This window comes from Aspergillus undulatus (assembly GCF_047715775.1).
Source record: "Aspergillus undulatus strain CBS 261.88 unplaced genomic scaffold BDV17scaffold_11, whole genome shotgun sequence".
Taxonomy (NCBI): domain Eukaryota; kingdom Fungi; phylum Ascomycota; class Eurotiomycetes; order Eurotiales; family Aspergillaceae; genus Aspergillus; species Aspergillus undulatus.
The window spans coordinates 454,381-482,280 of record NW_027396615.1 but is presented as its reverse complement, the minus strand read 5'-3'; the positions used below and the strand labels follow the sequence as shown (position 1 = coordinate 482,280).

The window sequence follows — 27,900 nt, the reverse complement described above, 5'->3', positions numbered from 1 at the left end:
TGAGGGAAAAGAAAAGAAGAAATGAAAAAAGCCCGCAATCAAATGGTATAAAAGGCGGACGCAAACAGACTTGGATCAAGTATGCATAACGACTTGGTATCAATCCGGTGCGCCTTCGGTCCGTCAACTTCCATCGACGCAAAAGACCCCCCAGAGCAATAATGAACAAGAAGAGAAAATGGTATCGCATGAACGTCATGGCCGCGAAGAGCAGTTCTTCCGGCAGGCCGTTTACGTGATATATCATGTCGCGAAACTTGATGAACGGTGACAGGCTTTCTGGCGCAGGCTGCAGACTAGAGGCTGCTTACCCTGTGCGTCGACTAGCCTCATCTCCTTCCCTAAGCCGATCCCGAAGTAGAAGCAGAGGCCGGCCAGGATCGAGAAGACCCATCATCATCTTGCCCAATTCGTTGTGTTTGATTGGCTTTGTGACATAATCGTTGAAACCGGCATGTGCGGCGTCTTGAATCTGGTCTGTCATCGCATTCGCAGAGAGGGCCATAATCGGTATCTGAGGGTAGTGATTCCTGCTTTCCCACGCCCGGATATCGCGGCACGTTTCGTAGCCGTTCTTGATGGGCATTTGGATATCGCACTATTTGAAAGTTAGCCGTGTGAAATCATGAAGAACGAATGTTAAACACTCACTATAATCAAGGAATAGTATCCTGGTTCTTTTGAGAAGACCATATCCGTACACTGCTGGCCATCCGCGGCGGTTTCCGCCATCACCTTGATCTTGTCGAGATATTTCATCATAACCTAAAAGCATCAATCAGAAAATGTCTGAGAATGAGATGGGTTGATCTAGATTGACATACCATGCGATTCGTTTCATCGTCCTCAACAAGCAACACTCGATAACCCTTGTTTCCAATCACCTCCTTTACCATCTTAGACATGGTCTTAAAATTGTTGTTGATCGCACGAGCCATATCTTGATTTCTGTCTTTGCTCAAGTCCCTTCTGTTGTCGGGATCGAATATAGGCGAGAACGCGGAAGGTTTGACAGGCTTTGGCACAGTGAAGATGTGCCTTCCGCTGGAGGCAAGTTGCTTGATGTTGCCATTAATTTCCCACTTCTGGTAGAGGTCGGAGATGAAAACAAGAGTTGGCGCCTTTTCGGGTTCGCGAGCCGCAACCCAGTTGATCACCTCGGAAACGTCATCAGTATTAGGCAAATTGAGTACCAAGTGGGTTACATGTGATTCTGGATTGAAGTTTGACGAGTCCTTCCAATCCTCAACATCAGGGAATGATGTGATTGAATGCTGGATCTCATGCGGAACCACTTGCTCAATATGCTGCGTTATGGACTCACGTGTGTGTTCCAATGGACATAAGATGACTATGGAGTATGTGTCCTGCCACTTCAAGGGCTCTGGATAAACTTCCACCTCGGTTGCAGCAGCCGAAGTTGGGGAGGACGAGGTCTCAGGCGGGTTTGGTAATGGCTTGTTGATGTCAACCTTAGTCATAGGGTCAACGTTGTGCAAATCCGGGGTCGGCAACGCCGAAGAGAAGGAAGAGCGTGTGGATGAGGTACCTAAACCCAGGCGAGCAGAAAGTTCCAAGACGTTTGGAGGCTGGGAGAGCGGCAACTCGAGTGCGGGTGAAGGATCAACAGCTTCGGGGGTTTTCGAATCCATCGAGTCTTTGGACGAGAAAAACAACTTCTGGAAGGAACTTGTTTTAGAAGGAGCGCGCGTCTCTCGCACGAAGTTCACGTCGCCAGGAGCGGGCGGTGGCGGCGCGTCGACTTTGACGTGAAACGAGAATTTGGCACCCTGTCCTTCCTTACTACTTGGTGTCAAGCGGCCACCATGCATCTCGACCAGCTGCTTCGACAAGAACAGTCCCAGTCCACTGCCTGCATTTTGTTGCGATGCATTTTGTCCCAATTGGCTGAACCGCTGCATGAGACGCTCAGCGTCCTGCGCGCTAAATCCTTTGCCTGTATCGACGACATCGAAATTCAGCAGGATCTCAGTCGGCTCTGTAAGAGCGCCACTATCGTGATAGATAGAGCAACGAATGTAAATTTCTCCTTGGGCTGTAAATTTAACCGCATTGCCAACAAGGTTTATCAGGATTTGTCGAAGACGGAACCTATCTCCGACGACCATAGGCGGGACATCCACGTCCATGAGGTAGTTCATTTCGAGTCCCTTGTCGATCGCCCTGGATGAGACTGTATCGATCACATCTTCAATTACTGATCGCACATGAAACCACGAACTGACTAGTGACATCTTGCCTGCTTCGACTCGTGAAACATCCAAAATATTGTCGACTAGCTCGCGAAGGTTGGTCGAGCTGATTTGGATGGTATCAAGCATCCGTCTTTGATCAGTGTCCAGCGAAGTATCGAGAATGAACGGAATGGTGCCGAGAATTCCGTTCAGCGGCGTGCGGATCTCATGCGACATGTTACTAAAGAATTTGGTCTTCGACTCCATCTGGTTGTTGAGTTGTTGCATTGCCTTGTTGAGTTCCTTCTCGAGATTCTTGCGATCGTTAATATCAGTGCAAGTACCATACCACGAGGCCTCCCCGCTTCCGAAGCTGCTAGTTTCGACGCGAACCAAGCGAACCAGGTGCCATCGGAAATCGCCACCTCTTGAAGTGAGCCTAATTTCGGTAGAATAGAATACACGGCCATTTTCGTCTTTTTGCACGGAGGCCACACCACGCTTGACGAGCTTGTCCAGAGCCGGAGTAACTCGATTGCCGAAGCGCGAATCCTGAGCTTTCGTTGGTGCTTCTAGGGACTCAGACTGCTGCTCTGATGATTGAACGGGTACATTGTCATTCGTGGACCCTGAGGCCAAATAGAGAGACAGAAGCCCGCATTTTTCCAAGTCATCGTGATGTACGTGCTTCGCAAAGCCGAAATTCAAAGCGTCCTCGAGCGTCTGACCGGTGTACAAATGCCATTGTTCGTTGACAAAGATAAGTCCTCTGCATTCAGTTGCCTCGAACACTATTTGAGGGACTGAGTTTGAGAACGCCCGGTATTTGGCGTCAATCGCAAATTTCTCCCTTTCTTGGGCAGCCTTCAGCTCCACAACGTGCTGATCGTGAATATCAAGGAACGATCCGATCCAGTATAGAACTTCTGCTGTTGAGGACAGCAATGGATTGGCGCGGAAGATGAACCAGCGATACGTCGCCTCATCATTCCAGCGCTTGACGCGAACCCTCTCCGTGAACTGTGAGCCTGTGAGTAAAGCATTTGCCCACTTTGCAGCCACACTCTCACGGTCGTCATCGTGGAGGCCTTGCCAGGGATCCCTTGACCTTTGCTCTTGAGGCTGACATTGCCGGAAGGCATCAAATTTGGAATTGGTCCAGATGACCTCTCCGCTTTGAGGCTTGGCTAGAAAGATATGCAAAGGAATAGAGTTCAACATGAGCTGCGCCACTGTATCGTTGAAGGGGCGGGGCAGCTCGCGTTGAAGCTGGGCGTAGAAGGAATTATTGGAATGGTGCCGCGATGATGCTTGCGTTGGTGATACGAGGGGAGGAGGTTTCATCTCGAGTGGGGATCCAACCGTTATGCTTGGGTCTTGTGTCAAAGACTCCCGAGTCCTTCCCGGCGAGATAGCCGATGGGGAAGTGGCGGCAGCGGCCTGTCTCATTTTGGCCAAGCGGTTTCTAGTTTGACCAGCATTTTCACGAAGGCTTTTCGAGCGCGGGACGTTGAAGTAGCTGTCGACTGGTTCTTTGGCAGGATACCTAGAAGCCAGCCCGGGGGATTCAGCTACGTTCACAGACGTCGGGGCAGCCGGGTTTGAATCAAGGTAGGGAGTGCCTAGGGCTGAGAGAGAAGGGCTAAACCTGGCCGAGCTTGCCCTCTCATCAGGACTGGACAGACTAGCCCTCGCAGACAGAGATCCATCATCCGTTACCGTGTAACTGACATGACCACTGAGACCTGCAACAAGCTCCAGCTCACTACTCTCGTCGGAAAATGTTCCGCCGAGCCCCAGCAGATTACCGAAACGGGGAGCTTCGAGCCGGGACGCAAACTGCCGTTCAAGTTGGCTGTAATGTTGAGCCAAACAAAATGAAGTCGTGAGATGGGGCATGAGATAGGCGAGAGACTGCCTCAGATTGGAAGGATACGGTATGACCGGAGATAAGATGGAGATAACAGCCACAGGGAACCTCAACGGAGACGAAACCGATTGTTGCGAGGGCCCAGCATGTAGTAACGGAATGTGAATGACCGATTTAGCCAAGTCGACGCCAATGGCCTCTAAAGGGTCCGGATTGGAATAGTCATGCAACGGCGGGTGCTTAGCAAAAGCGCTCTCATCGACGGTATGGTTGGAGAAGAAAGGGTTCTGTTCGGGATGTCCACGAGGTGCTGGAGACGGAGCCGGCGACTGAGACCAGGGTGATGGGGGAATTTGTTCATATTCATCAAGAAACTCCATCAAATGGTGCCGGTCGGGTTGGAGAGCAGCCACCGTGGAATTCGCCGTAGCGTGAGAAGGCTCGGCCGTCGGAGTTACTTGGACTTTGTCTTCGGGCGTTTGAACAGGTATATCATGAGGCTGCTTAAAAGCCGAGGCATGTGAGTACTCTCGAGTTAGGATTACAGGCTTCGTGCGCCCAAACAATTTCGCAACGCCGGTCCTTTTGATGAGAGGGTCGGATTCAACTTCAAGTGCCCTAGGCGTAGGGAAGACAGACAGCCGATCATTTTGCTGGGAGAATTCCGAATTATCCACAGGGACTGTCTGTACAGGCGTTCGGTTTTCACTGATTCCTTGCTTTCGTGAAGTATCCAATTTGACTGAACCGCTAGACTCGAGCAAAGCGTCCCGGTCATTCCAAGCAGGTTTCTTTCTCTCTTTGCCAAAACCAGCAAAGGAGTGTCGTGCAAAAAGCGGTGGTCGGGCGACAGAACTGGCCGTCGTCGTGGGCTCATTTGCGACATTCGACGCAGCGGAAACTCTGGAGTAGGCTCCGCTAGCCGCATCCGCGTTATGCGACGAGGGAGGTTGTTGGTCAGTCTCAGGTATACTGTCGTTGAAAACAGCCTTCTGGCCCCATGGAACGTTCTCAAGGTCCGTCGAATCTCCCGGAACAGCAAGTGATGCTCTCTCCACGCCATAATGAGTCCTTAAAATTTGGATAAGATTGGCCCACCAGGAGTCGAGGCCGGGGTCCGCATTGAGCTGCAGAGTAAGCTCATAGAGATTGGGACTTGAGTAGGCCGGATCTTCCGGTACAGGCTTATGGTCTGGTGGTAGGAAGACGTTGCTGGACGCTGGAAGTATCCCTGGCGCGGGTTGCGTTTCGACCGGAATCTGCGAGGGTGCGACGGGACTCTTCAATTTCTCTGCCGGCAAAGTCAATTTGAAAGAGCCGTTGTTCAACTGAAAGAATTTCTGTTTCGTAGTTTGCGACGGCATCTCTGGAAACGGATACGACGGGGTTCTGTCAGGTAGGGCGTCGGGGGTAGTTTGCGAGTCTGTGCCTCTGATTGTGCCGCTAGATCCGGCTGAGTCGGGCGCTCCTGTGACGGATGGTATGACTTGCGGCGACAATACATTTGAAATGCGTCTCTTCTTGGTTGACTCCTGGGAAACAGACGAGACGGAACCGAGCGACGAGGCGGTTTCCTGAGGTGTTGAAGAGGCTTGGTTCTCGAGACTTCGCATCTGCTGATAGGCGAGCAAATCTTCCATCTGCCGGCGGATGTCTTTCAGGGTTGGCTGGTTTCGTCCCAGGTCCTCCTGGAGTCCGCTCCTTGCATCTAAATTCTCTTTCTTGGCTGAGGCAGGTATCCGGTGTAGATTCGCGATCTGTTCAGGTGGGGCGCAATAACGCAAAGAGTTAGCCTTCCAAAAGTCATCTCTCGAGTCAAAGATTCCACCGACGGTATATGCGTTGTCTTCATCGTGGGAAAAACTGGAGAATGCTTGGGAAAAGAAACAGTGGTGGGACTGAGGAGCGGCAACAGGCGAAGAGGCCTCAACCGGCGATGGAAGCGGGGATGTCCTCATGCTGTGAACTTCTCCCATGATGCACTTCCTCCCACCGCCGGACAGTTATTCAATTCTCCTGAGCGAGTCCAACTCCACAGATTGCAATGGGGAACTCATCGCTCGGACGTAGTCCGCGATCAGAAAAGATTTGGTGAACGTCAAACTGAAGGCAAAGACGAAAGGGATAAGAAGGACGGGGGAAGACAGAAAATATCCCCTTTCGAGAATAAGTAAGTGTGTATGTATGGAAAGCAGAGGTATAGTATACCAAGAGAGGAGGGGTGAAGAGGCTTAAGGGGTGGACAGGTGGGTGCGAACTAAAGACCACAAAAACGTCACCGGGCACTACCCGTCTATAAGTCAGAATGGGGGAAGGAAGGAAGAACAGATAACCAAAGCACAAGATCGAAGGGGAAAAGCAGCAGAACAGAGCAAACGAAGAAAAAGCCAAAAGGGGAGAAATTGCGGGCTCGGAAGAAAGCGAAGTTCGAAGTGATAACGGAGGAGCGCGAGAAAGGGCAAGAACGTGACCCAGCGAAGATGAGGTCAAGCGGTCAGGGTGTATAAAGCTGCTGGCGGGCGACATGAAGGAGATAGATGCGAGCTTACCTCTTCCAACCGGGGAGAAGCAACGAGAGAGCCACGAGGCAGCAGTGCTCAGAGTTGACAATAATGAATTTTATTACAGATCGCCAGCTAATCCGGGAGTGATTCTTGAGGTGGGAAAGGAATGGATAGAAAATGGGCCGTCTTCTGGGGCGCTCAGCCTATGACGTAGCCCGGCCCTGGGGTCAGCGCCGCGGCAACGACTAACGAAGAACGCTGTGGGGAGCTGAAGCCTAAGAGACGATAGTATGATGATTGACAGGAGACTGAGCAAGCCTCGGGCTGAGGCGGACGAATACAATTATACTTTGCGGTCTCCTCCAGAGGCTGTTGAGTTAGAGTCTGAGGCGAAGGGGGAGGCCAGCGCAAGGGAAAGTACCATGTCACTCATACGACTGGAGCAGCCAGGACGGCTCGAGTCATATTTTAGCACCATACATAATCTTCAGGCAAAAAGAAGGTGAATCAAAGGATCCATCATCATGGATGTGCTCATTATTATTGGAGTCTGCACTCTGTATGTCGGACCTCGTGTGGGAACCCAGTCAGAAACAGTGGATAACAATCACAAGTTGATCTACTTTGAGGTTGAACACTTGCATACAAGATTATATTCTTTGGACACTTGTAGGTCTGCTGCCTTCGGATCTCTCCCCGTCGGGATTTATCCTTCAATGAAAACAGAGTTTTCAATATGTCATAGTATTGTTGAAGGTTGTCGCTGATGCTACAGCGGTGTAAGGCGCCGTACCAAAAAATACTAGTGCACTAGGAACGCTCGGGATGATGAAAGGAATGATGCAATATAACGGCTTGGCGCTAATTGTGCCTCCCTTTAAGGCTGCATGTTTAAGCCAGAGTACAGAGTATGGAATTCGTACGAATATCCGTATCTGCTCCTTGCTTCTTTACTTACATCTGGCAGTTCTATCGTGGCATTTCGGTCATGACCCTGAACGCACTAAAGTGGTTGATCGCGCTTAGAAATCAATATAATTAGTTGGCTGGGCAAATCATCTTCCACCATCTAATTGTCTCACAGAGAACGCTCATCAAACCTCGTGACCCCGTGACAGGACAACTTGCGAGTCCAGGGGAACAGAGTAATCGTGAGTTAACTACTCCGTATTGTACATATATTATTGTCAGTGGAAGATCAGGGACAAGGAACCGTGAGGAGTGAGTCTGACTTTGCGACGGTATAGGCTTGACTAGTGCGTTGGAATTATTGCTTGCCAACTCCTGTTCCCCACACGTACTACCTCTCGTGCCATCATCTTTTAGGTGTCCCGGTAAGATACTGGTCAGCAAGGCCAAATCCAGCTGAAACGGTCGCTACATTCTTGCTACCAAGTCAGGGGCATGATGATAAGATGCGACGAACCCGATTGCCTTGATCTGAACCGCCAGGGTCGGTGATCATGGCTGATGTTTCCGCCTACCGGGACCATGCCGAAACAGCACGGCGATTAATCAGGATATTTGCGGATGGTTCCAAATGCACTCCCGTTGCAGTCCGTGGTCCAGCCTCGTCACCATCAACCTAGCTGCCTCTAGGAGAACTCTATCCTTTCACTAGAAAGTTCTCGACGATAATTACCTGCTAGTGTCCTTCTGTCCCGCGTTTCAACCCCAGAACGCCCTTTGTTCTGAACCCGGCTCGGCGAAGATTCGGTGTCCGCCTTAACGAGGCTTCTTTGAGCCGAACCTTCATAAGGCCATGCTCTGAAACATTCCCCGGCCGCTGACCTCGGGATATCAAGTTAGTACGTCGTTGATGAAGTGTATTCTCAAGATATGGGAAGCACAAATGACTTACTGCTATTTACGTCTTTCTCACTAGGGTTCAATGTAAGACCTGTCAGGCATTAGCCAGCCTTGTCATGGCCCTGGGCTGCCCATTGATCGCGCCCCGGCCCCATTGTCGACTTCGAAGGAGGGGCTATCTACACGTAACATAAGGAACAACCTTGGGAGGCTCCTATCTGAGGGACTAGAGAAACGTCGAAGCACATGTCTCATTTCATCGACTGATCCATTCGCAGTCCACATCGTGCACCGAGATTGTGTTGATGCTCTAAGCTATGGCGTGAATATTCTGACAAGCATTATCTACGGATCAGCTTGCAAGAGAGAGAAAAGCAGGTATATGAACCGCAAAAACTACCTGGTGAAGAACACAATGTGCTATTTTCCCGACTCCCAGCAGACTGTCTGCTCGTCATCGCAGATCACATAACCCAGCTTAAGGGGCTTAATATGCGCGCTCTAACGAACCGGGCCTCGACAATCTCATAGCCGCTTTCTTTAAAGCCGCAGTACTGGTACTCAAGGAGAATCAGCCTCGTTATGGTAGGCTTGCAAGAGGGGAGCACAAGCACAGTGCGACATTCTCTCGATGGAGGGGCGGATGCCAACACTATATTTAAGGATACCGGGACCCTGCACTGGCTAGAACTCTGGATTGGCGGCGTCATACTGGAAGTCCAGGAGGAGACTCAGGAGCCATGAACTTGGGATGGCAGGTGCTTACCCCAAAAGTATCATATTTCTGCTATTCTGGACCATTACCGAGATGCGACGCCTTATCACTCAAAGGATTTCACTTCACCAAACGGTCTCGCAAGCAGACGAAGTGTTTGACTTCTATTTGGATATTATTGCGCTCATGAAGGCGCGTTCGCTGCACACGACCGCCTCCCTTGGTTATTTTTTGGGTGACTTGATTTCTGCGTCGGTTCAGTAGACTTACGAACAAATTTCAGTCTATATGGACCCGGTTCGGGGCATGCTTTTGCTAGGTGCCACCTTGGAAAAGCAGGCAGGTGTCTTGTCCATGTATGAGCTGCAGGGACGTGGTCGGAAGTATATTCCTGCCGCGATGTCGTGACAGATAAACATCCAGATGCAATATCATTGAGTAAACGCTTCAAGAGCCGCTAAGCTAAACAAAAGTCCATGACAGCTCCTAGCCACTCCAGAGCAAGTACATAAGCATGCCGGATAGTCAACCAGCCCAAGCGTTACCCGCAGAGTGCAGTGTCTTGTTGATGGGCCCACAGAGGTGTTCCCGAGGTTTTGCACCGCAACTGATGATCTCCCGCGCCCAAGCTCGTGACGGGAGCTAGCTGACTAAGCCGTCCTATTGGGCTGAAATTTGACCGAGTAGGCTTCAATGGCGACCCCTTCTGGACACCCAGCGCGCTTTGTGGCTTGCATTCTGCTTTATGACACGTTGAGTCCCCTCGCCTGCATTCAAGTCTCGGTTCTCTGTGCCAAAAGCTAATCCTGCGGTTGACCTGCAGACTAGGACGTGGTGCTATTCTGGTCCCTCGCCCCGGCAATCCTCCCCCATCCGTCAGGTCCTTGGCGAAGGCTGTTGTCGACGCTTCCGTCGCCCTGATGACCGTCAGCCTCTTCGATCTTAGTCTCACCTTCGATTCATTCTTGTGACGACTTTCATCATCCGACCTTATCCATGGCCTTATAAGTGAGGGGTGGCTGGATTAGCGAGGATATTCTGTGCACCCATTCGGCGGAAATGGATGATAGTCATATCCTTGGTGAGGACCTGCCCCTCCCACCAGCGCGCCTTTTGCAGAGACTTGCGCAACTCCCCGGATATACATGGGATCAATCCTCCGAACCTATCCATTCGACGTATAATCACTGGCATGTCTTCGGCCTTCGACATGCTACGGATCTCGATGCCTCCACACCGCTTGCGACGTCGTCCGGACCGTCGAGTGTAGCTCGCAGCTCCCCGCGAACCGACTCCCGTCCTCCCTTTCGTCATCATTGGAGAAGCAGTCTGAGCGAATCGAGTAGCGAGCTATCTCTATCACGCCTCGACCATGAACTTACTTGGACTCCCGTGGTCGCGAGGGTGTCGTCGCACGTCGTGAGATTAGAACGCGAGTTCCATATGATGAGATCAATCGTGCAAACGTCGGATCCGGATTGCAATCACACTATACGACCTCTTGATCTCATCCGTCTGCCCTCTGACCCCGGCGACGCCGGGCCGCTTCTGGTGGCCATCTTCGAATCGCCGGGCCCGAATATGCTGCGAGAATTGATTGCGTTTGGTCCTGCCTGGTTTGCGGTTGGTGGCGGTGTTGAGAGTCTAGAACCAACCCCCGGGGAGCAGGTCTCTCTTTCCGTATTTCTTGACTTTTCGATCGGCGCATGCGACTGTCTGGAGCTACTTCACTACGGTTTGAAAACAGTTCATGGCGAAATTCGTCCGGATGCCTTTCATTTCAACCGCGAGGCCAGGTCTGTGAAACTGATGAATACTGGGAATGGGGCCAGGGCATTTGAAAATGTTCTAAGCGAGGGTTGGCAGTCAACATCAAGGGAACTTGGGGTAAAGAACAAATTACAGTTCATCGCACCGGAACAGACAGGAAGGATGCCGACGGAGCCCGATAGTCGAACCGATATCTACGCACTGGGGGTTCTTTTTTGGACTATGCTAGCTGGCAAGCCTGCATTCACTGGTACGGACCCGGTCGAAGTTGTCCAGAATGTCCTGAGCAAGAAACTGCCGCCTGTTTCAGCCAAGAGAATGGATATTCCAGACGCCGTGGCTTCAGTCATCAAAAAAATGACGCATAAAGCCGTCAGCGAGCGGTATCATACGATATCTTCCGTCAAAAGAGATTTAGCACAGATCTCTCAATTGCTTGGTGATGGCGATAGCGAGGCGCTGAAAGATTTTGAAGTGGCACAGCGCGATGTCTCCTCCTTCTTTACACTTCCATCTAAGATGTTCGGCCGTCAAGGGGAATACGACAAAATTCTGAACGTGATTGAGAAAGTATCGAGGCGCCAGCAATCATCCTCCTCGAAAGCAACCACTCAGTTCTCAGGTAGGCTTGGGTCAAATTCTTCCCCATCGGAGGGGCGTGTTGATAGCTTCGATCTCGCATCAGTCTCGAGTGACTCTGGCTCATTCCAACTGAATCCCAGAACTAACACCAATCTGGGACGCGCCTCTACTCACGAATCCCTTCATTCCACCGAGTCGTCACTTTCCACACCAAAGCCTACTTCTAGCAAGGCCAAGAGCCCCGTGGACCCACGCTCAACATGGGACAATACTGACCAGGAGACTACTCATTCGTCTGGTGTCACAAGCTCGCTGGGCACTGAAAGTCCCCTTGTTACAGTCGGTCGACATAAAACCTCACACAAACTTCGCCGATACGGGAAGTGCGAGGTAATCACAATCAGCGGCGCTGCTGGGATTGGTAAAACAGATTTGCTAAATCGCATCCAGCCAGCAATACGTAGACTAGGCTACATCGGTATCGCCCGGCTGGACCGGGCAAGAAGGGTTCCGTTTGAGCCATTCGCAAAAGTCCTTGCTAGCCTACTTCGTCAAATCTTCTCCGAGCGAGATGTTACGACGGATTATCACAATACCGTGCGCTGCGCACTGAGGCCCATGTGGCCAACACTACATCGAGTCTTGGAGCTCCCAGAGCAACTCATGTCACCAGGGACCGCCGACAAACCGGTATCTCCTAAATGTACGGCGGCTCAGCACATTCTCAAAGATATGACGAGAGGTGAGCCATCGAAGCGTACGCCTCTCCCACGTTTCGATCAGGGACAGACCTCTGCAGATTTCTTCCTCACAAATGCAGCCTCGAAGAATATGAGGCTGATGGAAACGTTCTTGGAAATTTTGAAAACACTCTCGCAATTCAGAATGATTTGCGTGTGCATTGATGATTTACATTACGCTGATGACGAAACGATGGAGTTGATTACGAGCATTGTCAGAGCCAAGATCCCATGCGTGCTTATACTCACAAGCCGGAAGTCGGAGCTCGAGTCCGAAGCGATAAAGTCACTTTTTGAAAATGATAACCCTACAGTGACAAGAATCATCCTGAGGCCACTCTCGGAAGACGAGGTGATGGAAATCGTGGCAGCCACTATGCATCAGCCCCCAAACCCAATGCTAACACCGCTTGCCGCAGTTGTTTCAGAAAAATCTGTGGGGAATCCTTTCTACGTGCGCATGATGCTCGAAACCTGCTATACTAAGAATTGCATCTGGTACTCGTGGAAGAACTCCATATGGGAGTTTGATCTCGATCGGATTTTCACAGAATTCGTGGCCCCAAGGTATGGTGAAGGGCTGGGAATCGGGTTTATCACAAGGCGCCTACAGGAGGCTCCGCCGGCGGCGCGCTCAATTCTCGTATGGGGTGCCTTGCTGGGAAGTCCGTTCTCATTCTCCTTGGTTCAAAAGCTTCTCACCAGCGAGTTTTTGTATTCCAGCGAGGATGATGAGGCAGTGGATCTGACGTGCCCTCAAAATGCGAACCTCATCAGGCAATCCGAGGCAGATATTGTCGTTGGGCTGCAGTACGCGGTGCAAGCCAACCTCATCATTCCCGGAAGCACAGATGATGAATTCAAGTATGTACCAACAACCCCAGCTAGCTTCTTGCTAGGATTCTGACCATGTTTTTTTTTTTTAGGTTTGCCAATGATCGGCTCGCACAAGCTGCTTCCTCACTCACTGAGGGGCGTAATATTGAGAAGATGCATTTCATCATATCCCAAGCAATGAAGAAATACTATCACGATGGTCGAAGCCGGTATGCAATGGCACGACATGTGGCCCTCGCTTCCCGAATCATCAAATCTCGAGTGGTCGAGAGGCTTGATTACAGGAAAATTCTATGGGATGCTGCGCAAACCGCCGCGCAATCAGGGGCACGCCAAACTGCGCTTTGGTACTACCGCCACTGTGTTTCCTTTCTTCAAGATAACTCCTGGGATGATAATGGGATTGATGTGTATTATGACGAGACCTTACGCCTGCATATTGCTACCGCCGAGATGGATTGGTCTCAAGGGTTCAACTCGGAAGCGCTCGACTTGCTTCACAAAGTTTTCCAGCATGGAAAAACAGCGGTCTGCAAATCAAGAGCTTGGATAATCAAGGCCAAGATATACGCCCAGCTAGGCGACCATCCTCGCTCGATGAACTCGCTGCTTACCTGCTTGGAAGAACTGGGCGTGCATCTTCGCGAACCGACCACGTACGAAAAGTGCGATGCTGCCTATAACGAGCTTAAGGGTCATCTCGAAAAAGCGGATTTGCATGCGATGGCTCGTAAGTCTGTTAGCAGGGATCTCAAGACGATAACAATTGGGACGGTATTGGCGGAAGCGATGTCGGTCACTTTCTGGGATGACGGCCTCACATTCTACCGGACGGCTATCGAAATGATGAACCATCACCTTTTTGGAGGGGGGTTTGTTCAGATATGTATCGGCTGCTCTCATCTTGCGATGATCACGTTCAGCAGATTTAAGGACCTCAATCTGGCTGTGAAACTCAGCGACTTAGCTGTTACCCTACTCGACCGATGCCCCGAGCTGTGGACGCGGAGTCGTGGATCCATTGTCTTTAACTTTTACCTTGGCCACTTACGAATGCCTTTGGCGGCTACGCTTCCAGCTCTTGAAGCCTCCGTTGAGACATCACTTACTTTGGGAGACCCGTATATTACTTTGATTACCATCTCAGCAATGGGTCTGACCAGACTATTTCTTGGCCACGACTTGGTCCAAGTTGAGACGTTCTGCAACGAAGCCCCGGAGGAAGTCAATGACTGGCAGACGGACACTCGGGGTGGCGCAACGCTAGTCACCGTAAGACAAGTGTCGAGGGCACTACAAGGAAAAACCCAGTTCCGGGCGCCCGAAACGGTGATGAATGATGAGAACCATGATACCGCTGAATTCATTGACTTTCTTGAGCACAACGCAAGCAACGTCGACCGGCCGCGTGACATATATCATGCCCTTTCAATGATCCCGCTCTTTCTATATGGACATCACGAACAGGCTATAGAGCTTGCGACGCAAATGGAGGAGAGTATTACTAGACTCTGGTCGTCCCGTGTCTCCTATGTCGTCTACTTTTACTCGGCACTTTGTCACTTGACGATACACAATGACAATCCGACGAGGTGCTACCTCGATGGGAAGCTAGAGACAGTTCTGAGGTACAAGGCTGAAATCGACTTTGCGCGAAGTGCATGCGATTCCAACTACGGAATGTGGGCTTTGATACTGGAGGCGCTGGTTTATGAGGTTCAAGATGACCATACGTCAGCACTTCAGGCGTTCGAGGCTGCAATTGACCACTGCCAAGTTCATCAATACCCGATGGAGGAAGCTTTGGCCCTGGAGCTCTATGGTGTGTGCTGCAGACTTTCCGCAATTTCCGCTATATACTAATGTCATTCAGGGGAATTCTTGGTCCGTCGCGGGGCGAAGAGAGCTGCTCGCTCAGTGATGCAGGACGCTATCACGGCCTGGGCCGCAATTAGCGCTGTTGGCAAGGCAGCTCAGCTAACGGAAAAGCACGAGTGGTTGCTAAGGACGGCAACCTCATGCCGCAGTGTTGATGTTGGCTGTCAAACGATGGACTCCCTGCTTGGGATCAACCAGGAGGTCGGACAGGAGCATGTTGGGACAACCCAAACTCTGCAGGAGGAGGATCGGAAACATCGCTGGATTGAACAAAGTGGTGCGACGACTGGGGAGCGCTCACTTGATATATCTGGCGTAGGGCTTGGTAAGTTGATAAGTATCCATGTTAATGTGCATCGCTAACATTGAACAGACATCATAGATCTTTCGAGCATATTGGAATCTAGTCAAGTGATGTCTTCCGAGCTTCAGATTGACAAACTCATGACGAAGATGATCGAGATCGTCCTAGAGTCGTGCAACGGCGCTGACTTTGCCGTTATTGCAACAAACTTTGACGACCACTTCACCATAACCGCTATTGGGGACATTGAAAATGGGCAAAGATCATTTGTTGATGGCTTGCCTTTCTCGGAAATGGAGGATAAGATGGCTCAACAAATCTGCCACTATGTTATGAGAACACGCGAGGAAGTACTGGTCCATAGCGTCCTGGAGGATGAACGCTTCTCCAATGTGAGCGAAGCATATCATGCACGAAATCCCCTCAGTCGATCTGTGATTGCATTGCCCATTATGCAAGGTCAAAATTTACTGGGCGTCATCCAGGTAGAGGGCAAGCCTAATTCATTTACCCAACGAAACCTCGTCGTGCTTCATCTGCTATGCAACCAGATTGGGATCTCGTTATCCAACGCGCTGCTCTTCCGCGAGATTCGCAAAGTCGGCGCTACGAATGCGTCCATGGTGGAAACTCAAAAGCGAGCTCTTTCACAGGCTCGCGATGCTGAGCAAAAGGCCAAGATAGCAGAAGCGGAAGCCAAACACAACGTGAAGCTGAAAGAAGATGCCGCCAAGGCCAAGTCAATCTTCCTTGCCAATATTTCTCACGATTTGAGAACACCAATGAACGGTGTAATTGGACTTTCCGAGTTACTGAAGGGAACGAAATTGGATCAGGAGCAGGACGAATACGTTGAATCGATCCGCGTCTGTGCCGATACGCTACTCACCCTCATCAACGACATTTTGGACTTCTCGAAGCTCGAGGCTGGAAAGATGAAGATCTCCACCGTTCCGCTGAACATCAGGGAAACAATCTCGGAAGTTGTCCGGGCCCTGCGCTACACTCACCGAGACCGAGGGCTAGAGACAATAGAGGATCTAGATGAAGTTCCACCAGACCTTGTTGTACTCGGTGACCCAGTCCGACTTCACCAAATTTTCATGAACCTCCTCAGCAACAGCTACAAGTTTACACCTAAGGGCTCTGTGACCGTGGCAGCGAGAGTTACTAGAGAAGGCAAAGGCCGCGTTCGGCTTGAATCGTCAGTGACCGATACAGGTATCGGTATTCCCGACGAGCAAAAACCACGGCTATTTAGACCGTTCTCACAGGCGGATAGCTCCACGGCAAGGTCGTATGGCGGTAGCGGTCTTGGGTTGAGCATTTGCAAAGCGATAATTGAGGACGTCCTTGGTGGAGCAATCTGGCTTGATTCGTCCCCGGGCGCAGGAACCACAGTGACCTTTCATTTGTCATTCAACAAAGTCAAGAGCGAGATGACCGACTCACCATGGTCAAAGAAGGTCTTGAGCGACAAGGCCGCCCCTCGGCCTATCGTACGTGATCTAACCCTGATCCCCCGCAAGCAAATCCGGGTCTGTATCGCCGAGGACAACCCAATCAATCAAAAGATCGCCGTCCGATTCGTCACATCCCTCGGTCTCCAATGCGAAGCATACAGCGATGGCCAGCAAGCCGTGGACGCCCTCCGCGCCCGCTCACGCGAAGGCAACCCATTCCACGTTGTCTTGATGGATGTCCAAATGCCCACACTAGACGGGTACAATGCGACGCGAGAAATCCGAAAAGACCCCGACCCCAACGTCAACGAGGTCCTTGTTATCGCGATGACGGCGAGCGCTATCGAAGGTGACCGCGAGAAATGCCTCGGCGCAGGAATGAACAATTATCTTCCCAAACCCGTTCGGTCGAACATCCTCAGCGATATGCTCGATAATTACCTCGCTCCCGTGCCGACTTTTACGAAGACTCGATTAGCCGTGCGCGGAAGAGGAAGTATGAGCACTGAGTCAGGAGGGTCAAGTGGCATTGCATCTGCATCTTCCATACCGTCGTCTGGTTCTGGTTCTGAAGGGCAACCACAAACGCTTCCGGAAGCTAGAAAGGAAAGCTCGAGGCATTGAGCTGAGCTGAGATGAGCTGACCTCATTCTTGCTATTACCTTATTCTTCCTTCTATCCCATCACATTGCACGACGTGAGATGATATGACCTAACCATTGACTACCCTATGCGTTTTATTCTTTTTGGGATCTAGCGTGTTCTTCTTTCTTCCCTCATATATTTATATGTACAATAGAATAGGCATTCATTCTATTGTAGCCCCTGGGTTATGATTTGACTAGCCTCTTTTTTTTTTGTCGCGCTTGATATCCATTGGCGTTTCTGGTCATCATTATCTGACTACCCTACCTACCCTTCTCGTGGATGTGTTAAAATGAATTGGTTCAATAGGCTTGATAGTATATTTACTGTAGACGAACTAGATAGAGAGTAAGGTGGTGTCCTGAGTCTCTAATGAGCTCAGCATACCTTACATAGAGCATACGCGGCCAAGGCTTGCTTCAGCTAACAGTGAGCTCTTGCTCACCTTGCTTACTTACCCTTTCTTCTTTTCCGGATGCATCCTAGGTCTCGGACTCACTCCCCAGCCCATGCCATCTCGCGAAAGGTGCTGCGCTAGTCTGTCGGGGCTGCCTTATCTGGTCTGCCTAATCCAGGAAGGTGCGCCCAACGCCCGTAGATCGACCCGGGTCGGATCGCTCCTGCCTTGCCCTGTCAAGCTGGCATTGCCTAGAATTTGGAGAGTGCGATGCAGCCCTGAGCTTAGAAGAAGTTAGGTATGATTTTCTCCCTAGGGCACGCAGACAATGGATTGCGACGGTGACATTATAGCAGCGCGCAAGCCTTTTGGGTTGGAGGGAATTATGCATGTATCTTGGCGGGTTAGGGTTTGATGATCAGCGTCTTGGTCAAGCGTAGGGGTTGTTTTGGGACCTCAACACCAGATGGGAAAGATAATGAGTCAGTAAGGCTAAGAATGTTCAATTGATTGTTCCCAATGCGCTATAGTGAAGAAAGAATAGGGTACGCGTCTTTCCAAACTGCATCCTACCTTCAGATGCTCCATACCTACCCCTCAACATTGGCTGGACCCACACGACTAGGTAGGTACAAGCCTCTTAGCAGTTTCATAAGCAATATGCAACGTTGATCAGATGAGTGCAGTGGTAAACTGCCAGCTGGACCCGATTACCATTGTGAGCAGACGCAGCGACCTGCAGAGAGACCCTGGTCAGATTCCGGTGCCCTGGGAAAACTTTAGGCAACGACCCGAGATGCCAAACCAATTCGGTCTTCAGTATGTCTATCTTTAAACCCCTGGGATGGCCGCAGCTGGGTGCAGATGCAGCAAAGGTAGAAAAGGGGGAGGAAAACCAGGGACTATGGTCGATTTCGAATTGGGCCAGGGGAAGTTACGCATGCTGGAGAGGTCGATGGTACTTTGGTACGTACCTATCAAAATACGTACCGAAAGTCGTTAGGTAGGAGTGTAGAATTGTTGAGTTTCGAGCTCCCTGTATTTTAGGTAGTTTTAGGCACGGATGAGAGTATGATGGCGCTGGGCGTTTGCCTCGTTGGCGAAAACAGACCAGCCCGGATATTTCGTGGTCACCGTCGGGACCATACTTCGACTGTCGCGTATTCTGGAATTCTTCATAGACGCTCAGGCGTGGCTCCTGTTCAATGGAACTCCCTAGCCCAGTGGCACCCTCATTGTCGCAACGGTGATACAACAACGTACCCAGCGGCTACATGCAGCCCGTTCCGAAACGGCCACGAATGGGGGAATTTAAAGGGGTCGATCAAGAGAACATGCCCCTCAGTGATGCTCGAATAAGCTGTTTCGCACGCGGGAAGTTCTGACACCTAAAGCACGTTCGTTTGTGACGGACAGCGGACGGATAATGGCCGCCGGCTTTCTTTCACAGTTTCGTCTCGGGGAACTAATAAGCGGGCTTATCGGCTGGTCGGGTTTATATAGACTTTTGAGAGAGACGCCATCCCTCCTCCGTCTCGGCTTTTCTCGGGCTCAATTTCGCGTGTGTAACGAGTAGATCGCATGGCCAGATGCCTCGGGCATGTCTGCATTTGGCTGTCAGATGTTTCGGCAAATCTCATGTGCGTTTGTGTCTTCAAGATGCACAAAACACGCAGCGAACGGAGGCCCAGCGGATCCTCCTTGGTGTCCGCCCCGACCCTGTTGACTTTTCAGGCAATGAAATGCTCACCGACTGTCTCTGCCTCTGTCGGCAGATCCAAGAAGCAAAGGTAATGGACACCCTAACCCCTAAGCTGATACTAGGTTGCGCCAAAGTTGTCATAATGGTGTCACAGTTTGAAGCAAACGAGGGTGTCCCTACCCAGAGGGCCGGTCTTGAGACGAGCCACAAAACGATTGGCACAAACGGCCCGGCAACGGATTGGCAGAACAACACATAGATACGGTGAAGGAAAAGGTGATTGCATTCAGTTCGTGGTTTCATCGTTGACAGTCGCATTGGGCGCTTTTTTGGTATCACCCTGGCTGTTGTCGTTGACGGGAAAAAGGATATAAGCCGACCTCGGGCACCAGCGAAAGACACCGTCAACTTCAGACACTTTGCAAACCTTCACCACTGCACATCCTCTCATCTCTTCTTCGTTGATTCAAGTGCCTCAGCAAGCTTGGTCCTCTATCAGAACCGTCGTGTCCAGAACAAATATTCAATTGGACGAACAAAAGTCACCGTCGACCCAAGTCAGAACACCCCAGCTCTTAAGCGAACTCTGCAAATCACTTCGAGGTATACTAGCATCCAAAATGCCTCCTAAGCCTTCGAACAAGCCCTCTCTGCCGGAGCCCCAAGGCCTCGTTTACGACGAATCCGACATGGCACTCTTCCGCGCGAAGCTGGCGTACCACTCCACGATCGATAGCCGCCTCGCTTCCAACGATACCAACCTTGTGTCCATCTGCGAGCATCAGGCCCGAATCATCAAACGTTGGGAGATGCTGAAGCAAGTGGAGAAGGACATGACGGAGAAGGGCAAGGAACTCTCTCCGGGGGAGAAGAAGCAATTGGCGCAATACCAGTGGCGCTACAACTGTCTCGAGAGATTGATTTGCGACAAGTCGGGAAATAACAACGCTTGAGCGGAGATGGACGATAACGGTTGAATCTTCGACTGGACAAGAGGCATCTGGGAGGCAGCGCATCGAATCGCATCATCATCGGCGTTGGTTTTTTTTTTTTTAGAGCTAGATTATCAGCTTGCACGAACACCTTTCTGAGAATGTCTTCTTCGCTTGGCCCTTGACCTTTTGTTAGTATAATTCGTGAATACAATAATGTGATTTTTTCCTACCTACCTCCCCCTATCGATCGCAATTCCTAAATCGAGTTCTTCGGCGGTTACTCAAGCGCGAAGATCAAGGTAACCGTGAGACTCTTGAGTCGATATTTCTGGCAGAGACGTCACAATGTAACACTGCAGCATGGTGACCTTGGGTTGTAACCGGAACCAGGGTCGAAAAGCATTGACGTTGGTTCTCTCGAAGTCCGACATCATGTACGCAAGACCGCTGGTGGCATCGACCTCGGCCCCCAAAAGGGTATTTGAACTCGATCATGACTTGATGGCGTGGTTATTAGGAATGCGGTCGTCGGAGGTCTCCGACGAGGAGAGCTTGGAGTAGTGGGGCAGCGAGACAGCAGCAAAGGCATTGGAAGGGAACTGTTGCGATTGGTAGATGAAACTCAAGGAACGAGTCGGATGCGATGGTTCGATGAGGTGTCCAAGCGGCCGATTCGGAGCGAGACAGAAGAAGGCAAGTTGAGGCAGTGGGGAGAAAAGAGTAAAGAGAGGGAAGATGAGGGGATCAGATCGAGTAATTCGTCACTCGACCTTATCGCGGTGGGTCCATGGTTTGCTCTCCAACACTCCAGCAACCCCTCTATAAGACACGCCTGCGTCTCTGACGGTTCGTACCAGCTCTTTCCTCTGCCATTCTACCTATACTGATCTATTCAAAGTGGCATAGTGCAACAGTCTATATATACTTCGGCACTCACGCAATGGCAATGGCAATGGCAGACATCACCTTCGTCCCCGCCGAGGAGATCGATAAAGTCTTCGCCCACACCACCAACCTCGCCTCAGCAGCTCTCAACAGCCAAGTCCTCGCCTGCTCCAACGATTACTTCGCCGCTGCATCCAACCTCCTCACCCCTACCCTTCCCATCAACCGCCCCGGCGTCTTTATTCATACCGGAGCTTGGTATGATGGTTGGGAAACTCGCCGCCACAACCCAGACCCCTACGACTGGGTGGTGATCAAGCTTGGGGTCGCCAGCGGTTCAATTCAAGGTGTTGAAGTCAACACAGGCTTCTTCGTCGGCAACTACGGCGAGAAGGCCGAGCTCCAAGCGGCATATGCTCCCGGCGCTACAGATACCGACATCGCAGATCCGAACTACAAAGGTTGGACGACAATTCTCCCTCCTCGGGAATGTGGTCCAAAGCAGCGACGCGCGTGGAAACTTAACAACTATGACCCCGCTAACCCAACACCATACACCCATGTACGTCTTCTGATGTACCCGGATGGTGGCTTCGGTCGACTACGTCTATACGGTCACGCAATCCCACCCACCCTCGAATCCACTTGGCAAGACCAGAATGAGCTACCTCTGGAGGAACTCTCCTCAGCTCTGCTTGGTGGGCTTGCCCTAGGCGCCTCAGATCAGCACTACACACCTTGCAGTAACCTCCTTCTACCAGGCCGTGGCAAAGACATGGGCGATGGATGGGAGACAGCCCGATCCCGCGCCAAAGGCCACGTCGACTGGGCTCTCATCAAGCTAGGTCTCCCAGGCTCGGTCTCGAAGATTGTTGTCGATACGAAAGATTTCCGCGGTAACTTCCCCCGCGCGGTTCGAGTCCACGGTCTTGTCGCGGGCTCTGTCGGAAGCGATGAGGTTCCCGCACATGACCACGCCGGTTGGGTGGAGTTGCTCAAGGGTGATAAGCCTTGTCAAGCTGATACAGAACATGTTTTCGAGAGCGCAGATCTTGCCGCTGGAGGCGAGGACACGAGAACCTTCACTCACGTCAAGCTTACGCTTGTACCTGATGGGGGTGTGAAGCGGTTCCGTATCTTTGGGAAGAGGAACCTCTCCGCGAAGTACTAAACTTCTAGTGGGCCCCAATTTTAGTCGGCCTCAATCGTCGTTTGTCCCATACTTGTAAATAGTTAAAAATCAAATACCCATACTGCTATAAAATCTGTTACAATGTCGCTGCTGTACCAAATGCATCATGTGTGGCGGAGTCGTGGCCAAGGTTCGCTCAGCGCTTGGAACCCTATCGCACCTTCCTACCCTGATGCAAGCCTCACAAGGCAAGAGCGACCGTGGCCGAGACGGGCTGTAGGCGCACCTTCCTCTGAGATAGACTTTCCACCACTTTATGAGAACACGGCCAGGCAATCGGCCAAGAACCTAAGGTACGGCATATTCAACCATCCTCGTCGTGAAGAACGATAACGCCGGAACCCTCTACAACGTTCCGTACAATATCGCCTCCAATAGGATACAGAAACACAGCCACGAGCCCCAGATCCGACTGCACAATGACCGGACCCGTGATATTTCCATCTTTCCAAGCAAATTCCAAAGTGAAGCCTCCTCGCGCTCGCACCCCCCTCAACCACCCAGTCCGCCATTCCACGGGACAAGCAGGGAGCAACCGTATGATACCGTTTTCATGGCTCTGAACGAGCATCTCCAGGATCCCCGCACCTCCGCCAAAGTTCCCATCAATCTGGAAAGGTGGGTGTGTATCTAGCAAGTTGGGGAGAGTTGAGTCCGCCAAGAGCCGTTCTAGATGCTCCGCGCACGCTTCTGCATCCCTTAGTCGAGCATGCAAATTCAAGAGCCATGCTCTGCTCCATCCTGTATGGCCCCCCCCGGAACTTTGGCGCCTTTGAAGAGTGACGGAGCAAGCGACAGCCAGATCGGGCGTCGTGTCTGGGTCGATTCCGTTACCTGGATGTAGAGCCCAGAGGTGCGAGACGTGGCGATGCCCTGGTTCGACCTCTTCATAGTCGGCCATCCACTCTTGGAGTTGTCCGGCTGAGCCAATTTGCAGGGGTGGCAAGCGGCAAAGCGTATCATGCACGCCAGATAAAAGATCATCGTCTGAGATGTCAAGTTCGTCCAGGGCCGAGATGAAGTCCTTCAAGATCGCGCGGACAAGTTGGGTGTCAATTGCTGAACCTTCGCAGAGCACACCCTCTTCACCATTTGCATCACGGAATGTGTTCTCGGGGGATAGTGATGGGCAAGTCACTTTGTATTGACCCGAGGCGTCGTCTACCAAGAAGTCTAGCAGGAACTCGACGCAGCCGCGTAGCACTGGTAACATCCGCGCTAGGAATTCCTTATCCCCGCTATAGCGGAAGGCCTCCCAGACATGAGTGCAAAGCCAGGCACCAGCTACTGGCCAAAGAGTCGCCGGCATCCACCGATCCGTCGGTGCAGTATCCGCCCACAGATCAGTGTTATGGTGCACCATCCACCCGCGACAGCCGTACATCTTGAGTGCGGTCTCAGCGCCGGTGACCGCAAGACGCTCGAGCAGGGCGAACAGGGGCTGTTCGCACTCTGCTAGGTTGCCCACATTTGCAGACCAGTAGTTCATCTGGAGGTTGATGTTGAGCGTATACCGACAGCCCCAGGGGGGATGGAACGATGGGTTCCATATGCCCTGTAGCGTTGCGGGAAGTACGTAGTCAGAAGCGTCTTCTTTGCCTGCGCGACTGCACGATATCAGAAGGTAACGGCTATAGTGAAGGTATAGGGCAATGAGTCCTGGGTCTCTTTGATTCTGGAGTCGCTGGTCTGTCGGTATGTCCGTAGCGCTGGGACTTAATTCTAGCTCCAACCGGCCGTACAGCGCTTGATAGTCTGTAACATGCCGATTCCACAGGTCGTCTGCCGAATTCGCGAGAGCCGAACCAGAATCAACCATGGTCGAGCGATCGGTATCCGTGCAACGATATGTTGTTTGGGCTGCTATCACGATCAAGGCGTCCTTAGACCTAACAACAAACGCCTTACCAACGCGCTCAATCTGACCTGGTTCCTGGTTGTCGTCCTCACAGCGGATGGTCACTCTGCAGCTGGCCCGGTTACTGCCCTCGCCGCCAGGAGTGACGTGCATCGTGATGGACTCAGCATCTGCCACGAGGTCGTCCAGGAACTCATTCGTCTCATATTCAAGCTCGCTAAGTCGACTTAGACGGACTAAGAATTCAGTTCTTTGGGAGGCCTGTACTCGTATAGCAAGCACATTGTCTGGATGGCTAGCGATTATCTGGCGATGAAAACGGGTACCGTCGCACTCATACTGGACGTGAGCAATGCCCTCACTCAAGTCTAAAGACCGCCGATAATTCTCTACCTGGTCGAATGGATGGCCAAGTTCCAGTGATAGCGTTCCAAGAGGCTCATAGTGTCGCTGGCTATGCGGAGTCGCGAAGAAGGCGCGACCAACCAATTTCTCCGCTTCCTTGTGTGCACCCTGTCTTATCAGTTCTCTCAGACGTGACAGATTCTCCAAAGCGTCTTCTGGGAGACGGTTCTGCGGCCCTCCGTACCAAACAGAGTCCTCATTCAGTTGCAAGAGCTCGGCGTCGGACCTGCCGTACACCATAGCCCCCATTCGCCCATTGCCCACCGGGAGGGCCTCATTCCATCCAGAGGCAGGCCTCTGGTACCAGAGCTCGGCCATGGTTTACCTGACGCTCATAGCATTCCAATGGAACTGGGTTGTTGAGATCTTTAATCATGACCCCGGGCGACACGGACCGGCCGCCGAACGAATTACATAGGCAGGGGAAACAGTGCACCGTCGCTTTATTCTGGGCCATAGTAGGTGAGATTCTATATTGGACCATCTACACCCCTCAAGCGACTCCGATTCGCGGAAATTTGCCGTAGCTGCTTCCATTTCCCCTCGCTTCTCCGCTTGGCTTTGTTTAGCGGCTGGCGGCACGTTGACTGATCCCACTTGCGGTCCTGTCAGGCCACCAAGACTTCAACCCCGGAAAAAAGAATCAGGGCTTTACCATCCCAATCTAGTTGCTTGTTGAGCCCGGGGATTCCTGTTCCCCAGAATGTGAGCCTATTTACTAGCGCTTGTCTCTTTCCCGGCTAATCTCTGCCCTATGCCAGCGGCCCAGAATTCGTGGAATTTGAGACAGACAACAATGGACAAATCCAGAACCTGGCCGGCTTTGGCTCTTCTTCCCGTGGTCATGCTTTATTTCGGAGCGCCACCCTCAATATAACCCCCCAGAGAAGGGGACCATGGCCAAAACAGCTGATGGGATTAGCAAGCCAAAGAAAATCGACATGCATATATAATTATGCTAGCCCTTTCCCCTACCATGGACGACAGTTCTGGGTTCTCTCGTCGCTGAAGTCCACAACTGCACCACTTGCTAACTGGTCCCTCTGAGCAAAATGAAAGTAAAACCAGCAGCACATACCGTGGAGACAGACCTTCCCTCCAAGAGTGCCAACCATGTGGAGGAGGCTGTTCTCGCAAGTCTGACGGAGGAAGATGTCTGGAGGCTCTCTCAGCAATCGCTGACCATGTGGTCCTGGGCCGGAGTGCGGTTGTGCCTTATCCTTTTTGTTCAAGGCTGCAATCAAGCGGGTTATGGTGTCGATTGGGCCGTCATATCAGGGATCAACGCTTATGATAGCTGGCATGATTACTTCGGATTCGGCACTTCGGGGAGTACCTACGGTCTGATGAACGCTTTGATGAATATTGGCATGGTTTGCGGCGCCCCTTTTCTCGCTCTATCTGATGTCATCGGCCGTCGGAGCGTCAACTTTATCGGCAATCTCATTGTCGTCATCGCTTCAATCATGCAGGCCACCTCGGTTGACTTGCAGGTATTTATGGGGGGTCGTTTTTTAATGGGTTTTGGCTCTGCTTTACTCTCGAGCTCCCAGTACATGGCCGAAATCTCGCCTGTTCACCTTCGTGGCCTTCTAGTCGGTATTTTCGGTGCTTGTTTTCAGATCGGTAGCTTGTCAATGAATGCTGCAATGATTGGCATTGCTACCATGAGCGGAAACCTACAATGGAGGCTTCCCCTCTATCTCAATATGGTCTTCCCCGCCCTTGTTTGCCTGAGTATCTACTTCGTCTGTCCAGAAACACCTCGCTGGTATGTCATGCGCGGCCAGCGCGAGAAAGCCAGGCATATCATTGCCAAGTACCATACAACCAGCGGTGACATCAATCAGCCGATTGTCAACATACTCGTTTCACAAATGGAAGCCTCGATCGAGAACGACCGCGCCGGCCACCAGAAGTGGTGGGATTATTCGGTTTTCATCAAAAGGGTGGTCTTATACCGACTTCTGTGCCTAATACTTTATAGCTGCTTCCAGTCATGGTCAGGCGGAGCTATTATAACCTACTACGTGAGTTTATCCACATCGTCATAGTTACTCGTCCAGGGTGTCGAGATAGGTGAAGGGGGCAGCTGGCCCTAAGTCACGTGACCTCGACAGGGCTGCAGACTATGTCCTCAGATCTTAGATACTATCCCAGATGCTTTTGTCGCATGTGACATGATAACGGTCAGTATTCTATTAGATACAAATGCTAATCAAGTCTTTCCAAACAACAGATGGTCCCAGCCCTTGAGACAATCGGAATAGACGAACCAATTCAGCAGCTTGGAATTCAACTTGGAACTACAGCCACATATCTTGTGTTCACTTCGGTTGGGGCCCTAATTATCGATCGAATCCGCCGTCGCACCATGATATTCTTGGGCCTGGGTACTATGATTCTATTCCAGACAACGACAACAATCACCTCCTGGCAGTACGACGTTTCGGGCACCAAAGCCGCAGCAGCACTCACAATCCTCTGGATCTACCTATACCAGGCCTGCTCAGCCACGTTTGTGGCCACAATGCATAACCTGTACCCTGTCGAGCTTCTATCCTTACCGCTTCGCGCAAAGGGTATGGGTCTGTATGGCTTGATCCAGGGTGCAGCAGGTGCAGTGCAGACGTACGGTATCTCCGTGGGCATTGACAAGATTGGATATAAGATCTGGGTGGTATATATAGCATATAACACTTTGCAGTTAGTGGCTAGCTACTTTGTTTTTCCAGAGACAGGTGGGTTGAGTCTTGAGGAGATTGATGCGGTGTTTGAAACGCCAGGGGTTGCACCTGTCAAGATGAGCAAGGATATTTACAAGGCGAAGAGGGAGATAGCACGGGTTGAGGGGGCGGGGCCTGCTTGACACTGTTCATAATTCGTTCATGGTTGTGTCGCTAACCTATGAGTATATTGGCGGACTAGCTTGTCTTGGGCTTCGTGAGGCTTTGCTGCCTTTTGTGCTGACTTACTATACCAATTTTCATTATATTGGTATCCTCCTAGGACGTGAGATCTAAATCACAAAATCGAAAACCATTGTTATAGCTCTTCAATCAGCTAATACACCATCAAAGCAGCGAAGGTCAACCTATCATTGCATGACCGTAACTCTGAACTGGACGGCATGGTACTGTTGTCAGGGCGAGCTTACTCGGTATCGCCAAGACCAGGGGCAGTCATAGTACTTACGTTATAGGAATCAAGCACA

The 27,900-nt window shown here is 51.3% G+C and overlaps 7 protein-coding genes across 7 annotated transcripts; 4 read left to right on the top strand and 3 right to left on the bottom strand.

Moving 5' to 3' along the window:
- Window positions 1-97: 97 nt before the first annotated feature.
- pkhB (putative sensor histidine kinase/response regulator) lies at window positions 98-6,450 on the bottom strand. The gene is made up of 3 exons (XM_073755733.1): window positions 825-6,450; window positions 652-765; window positions 98-598 (listed from the first exon to the last, which is right to left on the bottom strand). Exons 1-3 carry the CDS (start codon window positions 6,039-6,041, stop codon window positions 308-310), a joined length of 5,622 nt encoding a protein of 1,873 aa, XP_073618026.1. The 5' UTR covers window positions 6,042-6,450; the 3' UTR covers window positions 98-307.
- A 3,235-nt stretch (window positions 6,451-9,685) lies between these two features.
- Window positions 9,686-17,623, top strand: BDV17DRAFT_257348 (putative sensor histidine kinase/response regulator). The gene is made up of 4 exons (XM_073757180.1): window positions 9,686-13,049; window positions 13,112-14,844; window positions 14,896-15,225; window positions 15,274-17,623. Exons 1-4 carry the CDS (start codon window positions 10,153-10,155, stop codon window positions 17,289-17,291), a joined length of 6,978 nt encoding a protein of 2,325 aa, XP_073618025.1. The 5' UTR covers window positions 9,686-10,152; the 3' UTR covers window positions 17,292-17,623.
- A 1,504-nt stretch (window positions 17,624-19,127) lies between these two features.
- BDV17DRAFT_22627 (uncharacterized protein) lies at window positions 19,128-19,874 on the bottom strand. Its single transcript, XM_073755710.1, has 2 exons — window positions 19,460-19,874; window positions 19,128-19,313 (listed from the first exon to the last, which is right to left on the bottom strand). The coding sequence occupies exons 1-2, from the start codon at window positions 19,727-19,729 to the stop codon at window positions 19,188-19,190; spliced, it is 396 nt and encodes a 131-aa protein (XP_073618024.1). The 5' UTR covers window positions 19,730-19,874; the 3' UTR covers window positions 19,128-19,187.
- Window positions 19,875-20,031: 157 nt separating this feature from the next.
- Window positions 20,032-20,364, top strand: BDV17DRAFT_289176 (uncharacterized protein; the record flags this gene model as incomplete). The annotated part of the gene is made up of 1 exon (XM_073761607.1): window positions 20,032-20,364. One exon carries the CDS (start codon window positions 20,032-20,034, stop codon window positions 20,362-20,364), a length of 333 nt encoding a protein of 110 aa, XP_073618023.1.
- Window positions 20,365-21,214: 850 nt separating this feature from the next.
- On the top strand, window positions 21,215-22,618 carry BDV17DRAFT_257336 (allantoicase). Its single transcript, XM_073757179.1, has one exon. The coding sequence runs from the start codon at window positions 21,287-21,289 to the stop codon at window positions 22,400-22,402; it is 1,116 nt and encodes a 371-aa protein (XP_073618022.1). The 5' UTR covers window positions 21,215-21,286; the 3' UTR covers window positions 22,403-22,618.
- A 104-nt stretch (window positions 22,619-22,722) lies between these two features.
- Window positions 22,723-25,004, bottom strand: BDV17DRAFT_297358 (glycoside hydrolase family 95 protein; the record flags this gene model as incomplete). The annotated part of the gene is made up of 1 exon (XM_073763478.1): window positions 22,723-25,004. One exon carries the CDS (start codon window positions 25,002-25,004, stop codon window positions 22,728-22,730), a length of 2,277 nt encoding a protein of 758 aa, XP_073618021.1. The 3' UTR covers window positions 22,723-22,727.
- A 365-nt stretch (window positions 25,005-25,369) lies between these two features.
- Window positions 25,370-27,746, top strand: BDV17DRAFT_257331 (putative MFS sugar transporter protein). The gene is made up of 3 exons (XM_073757178.1): window positions 25,370-25,391; window positions 25,619-26,716; window positions 26,926-27,746. The coding sequence occupies exons 2-3, from the start codon at window positions 25,739-25,741 to the stop codon at window positions 27,553-27,555; spliced, it is 1,608 nt and encodes a 535-aa protein (XP_073618020.1). The 5' UTR covers window positions 25,370-25,391; window positions 25,619-25,738; the 3' UTR covers window positions 27,556-27,746.
- The last annotated feature ends 154 nt before the right edge of the window (window positions 27,747-27,900 follow it).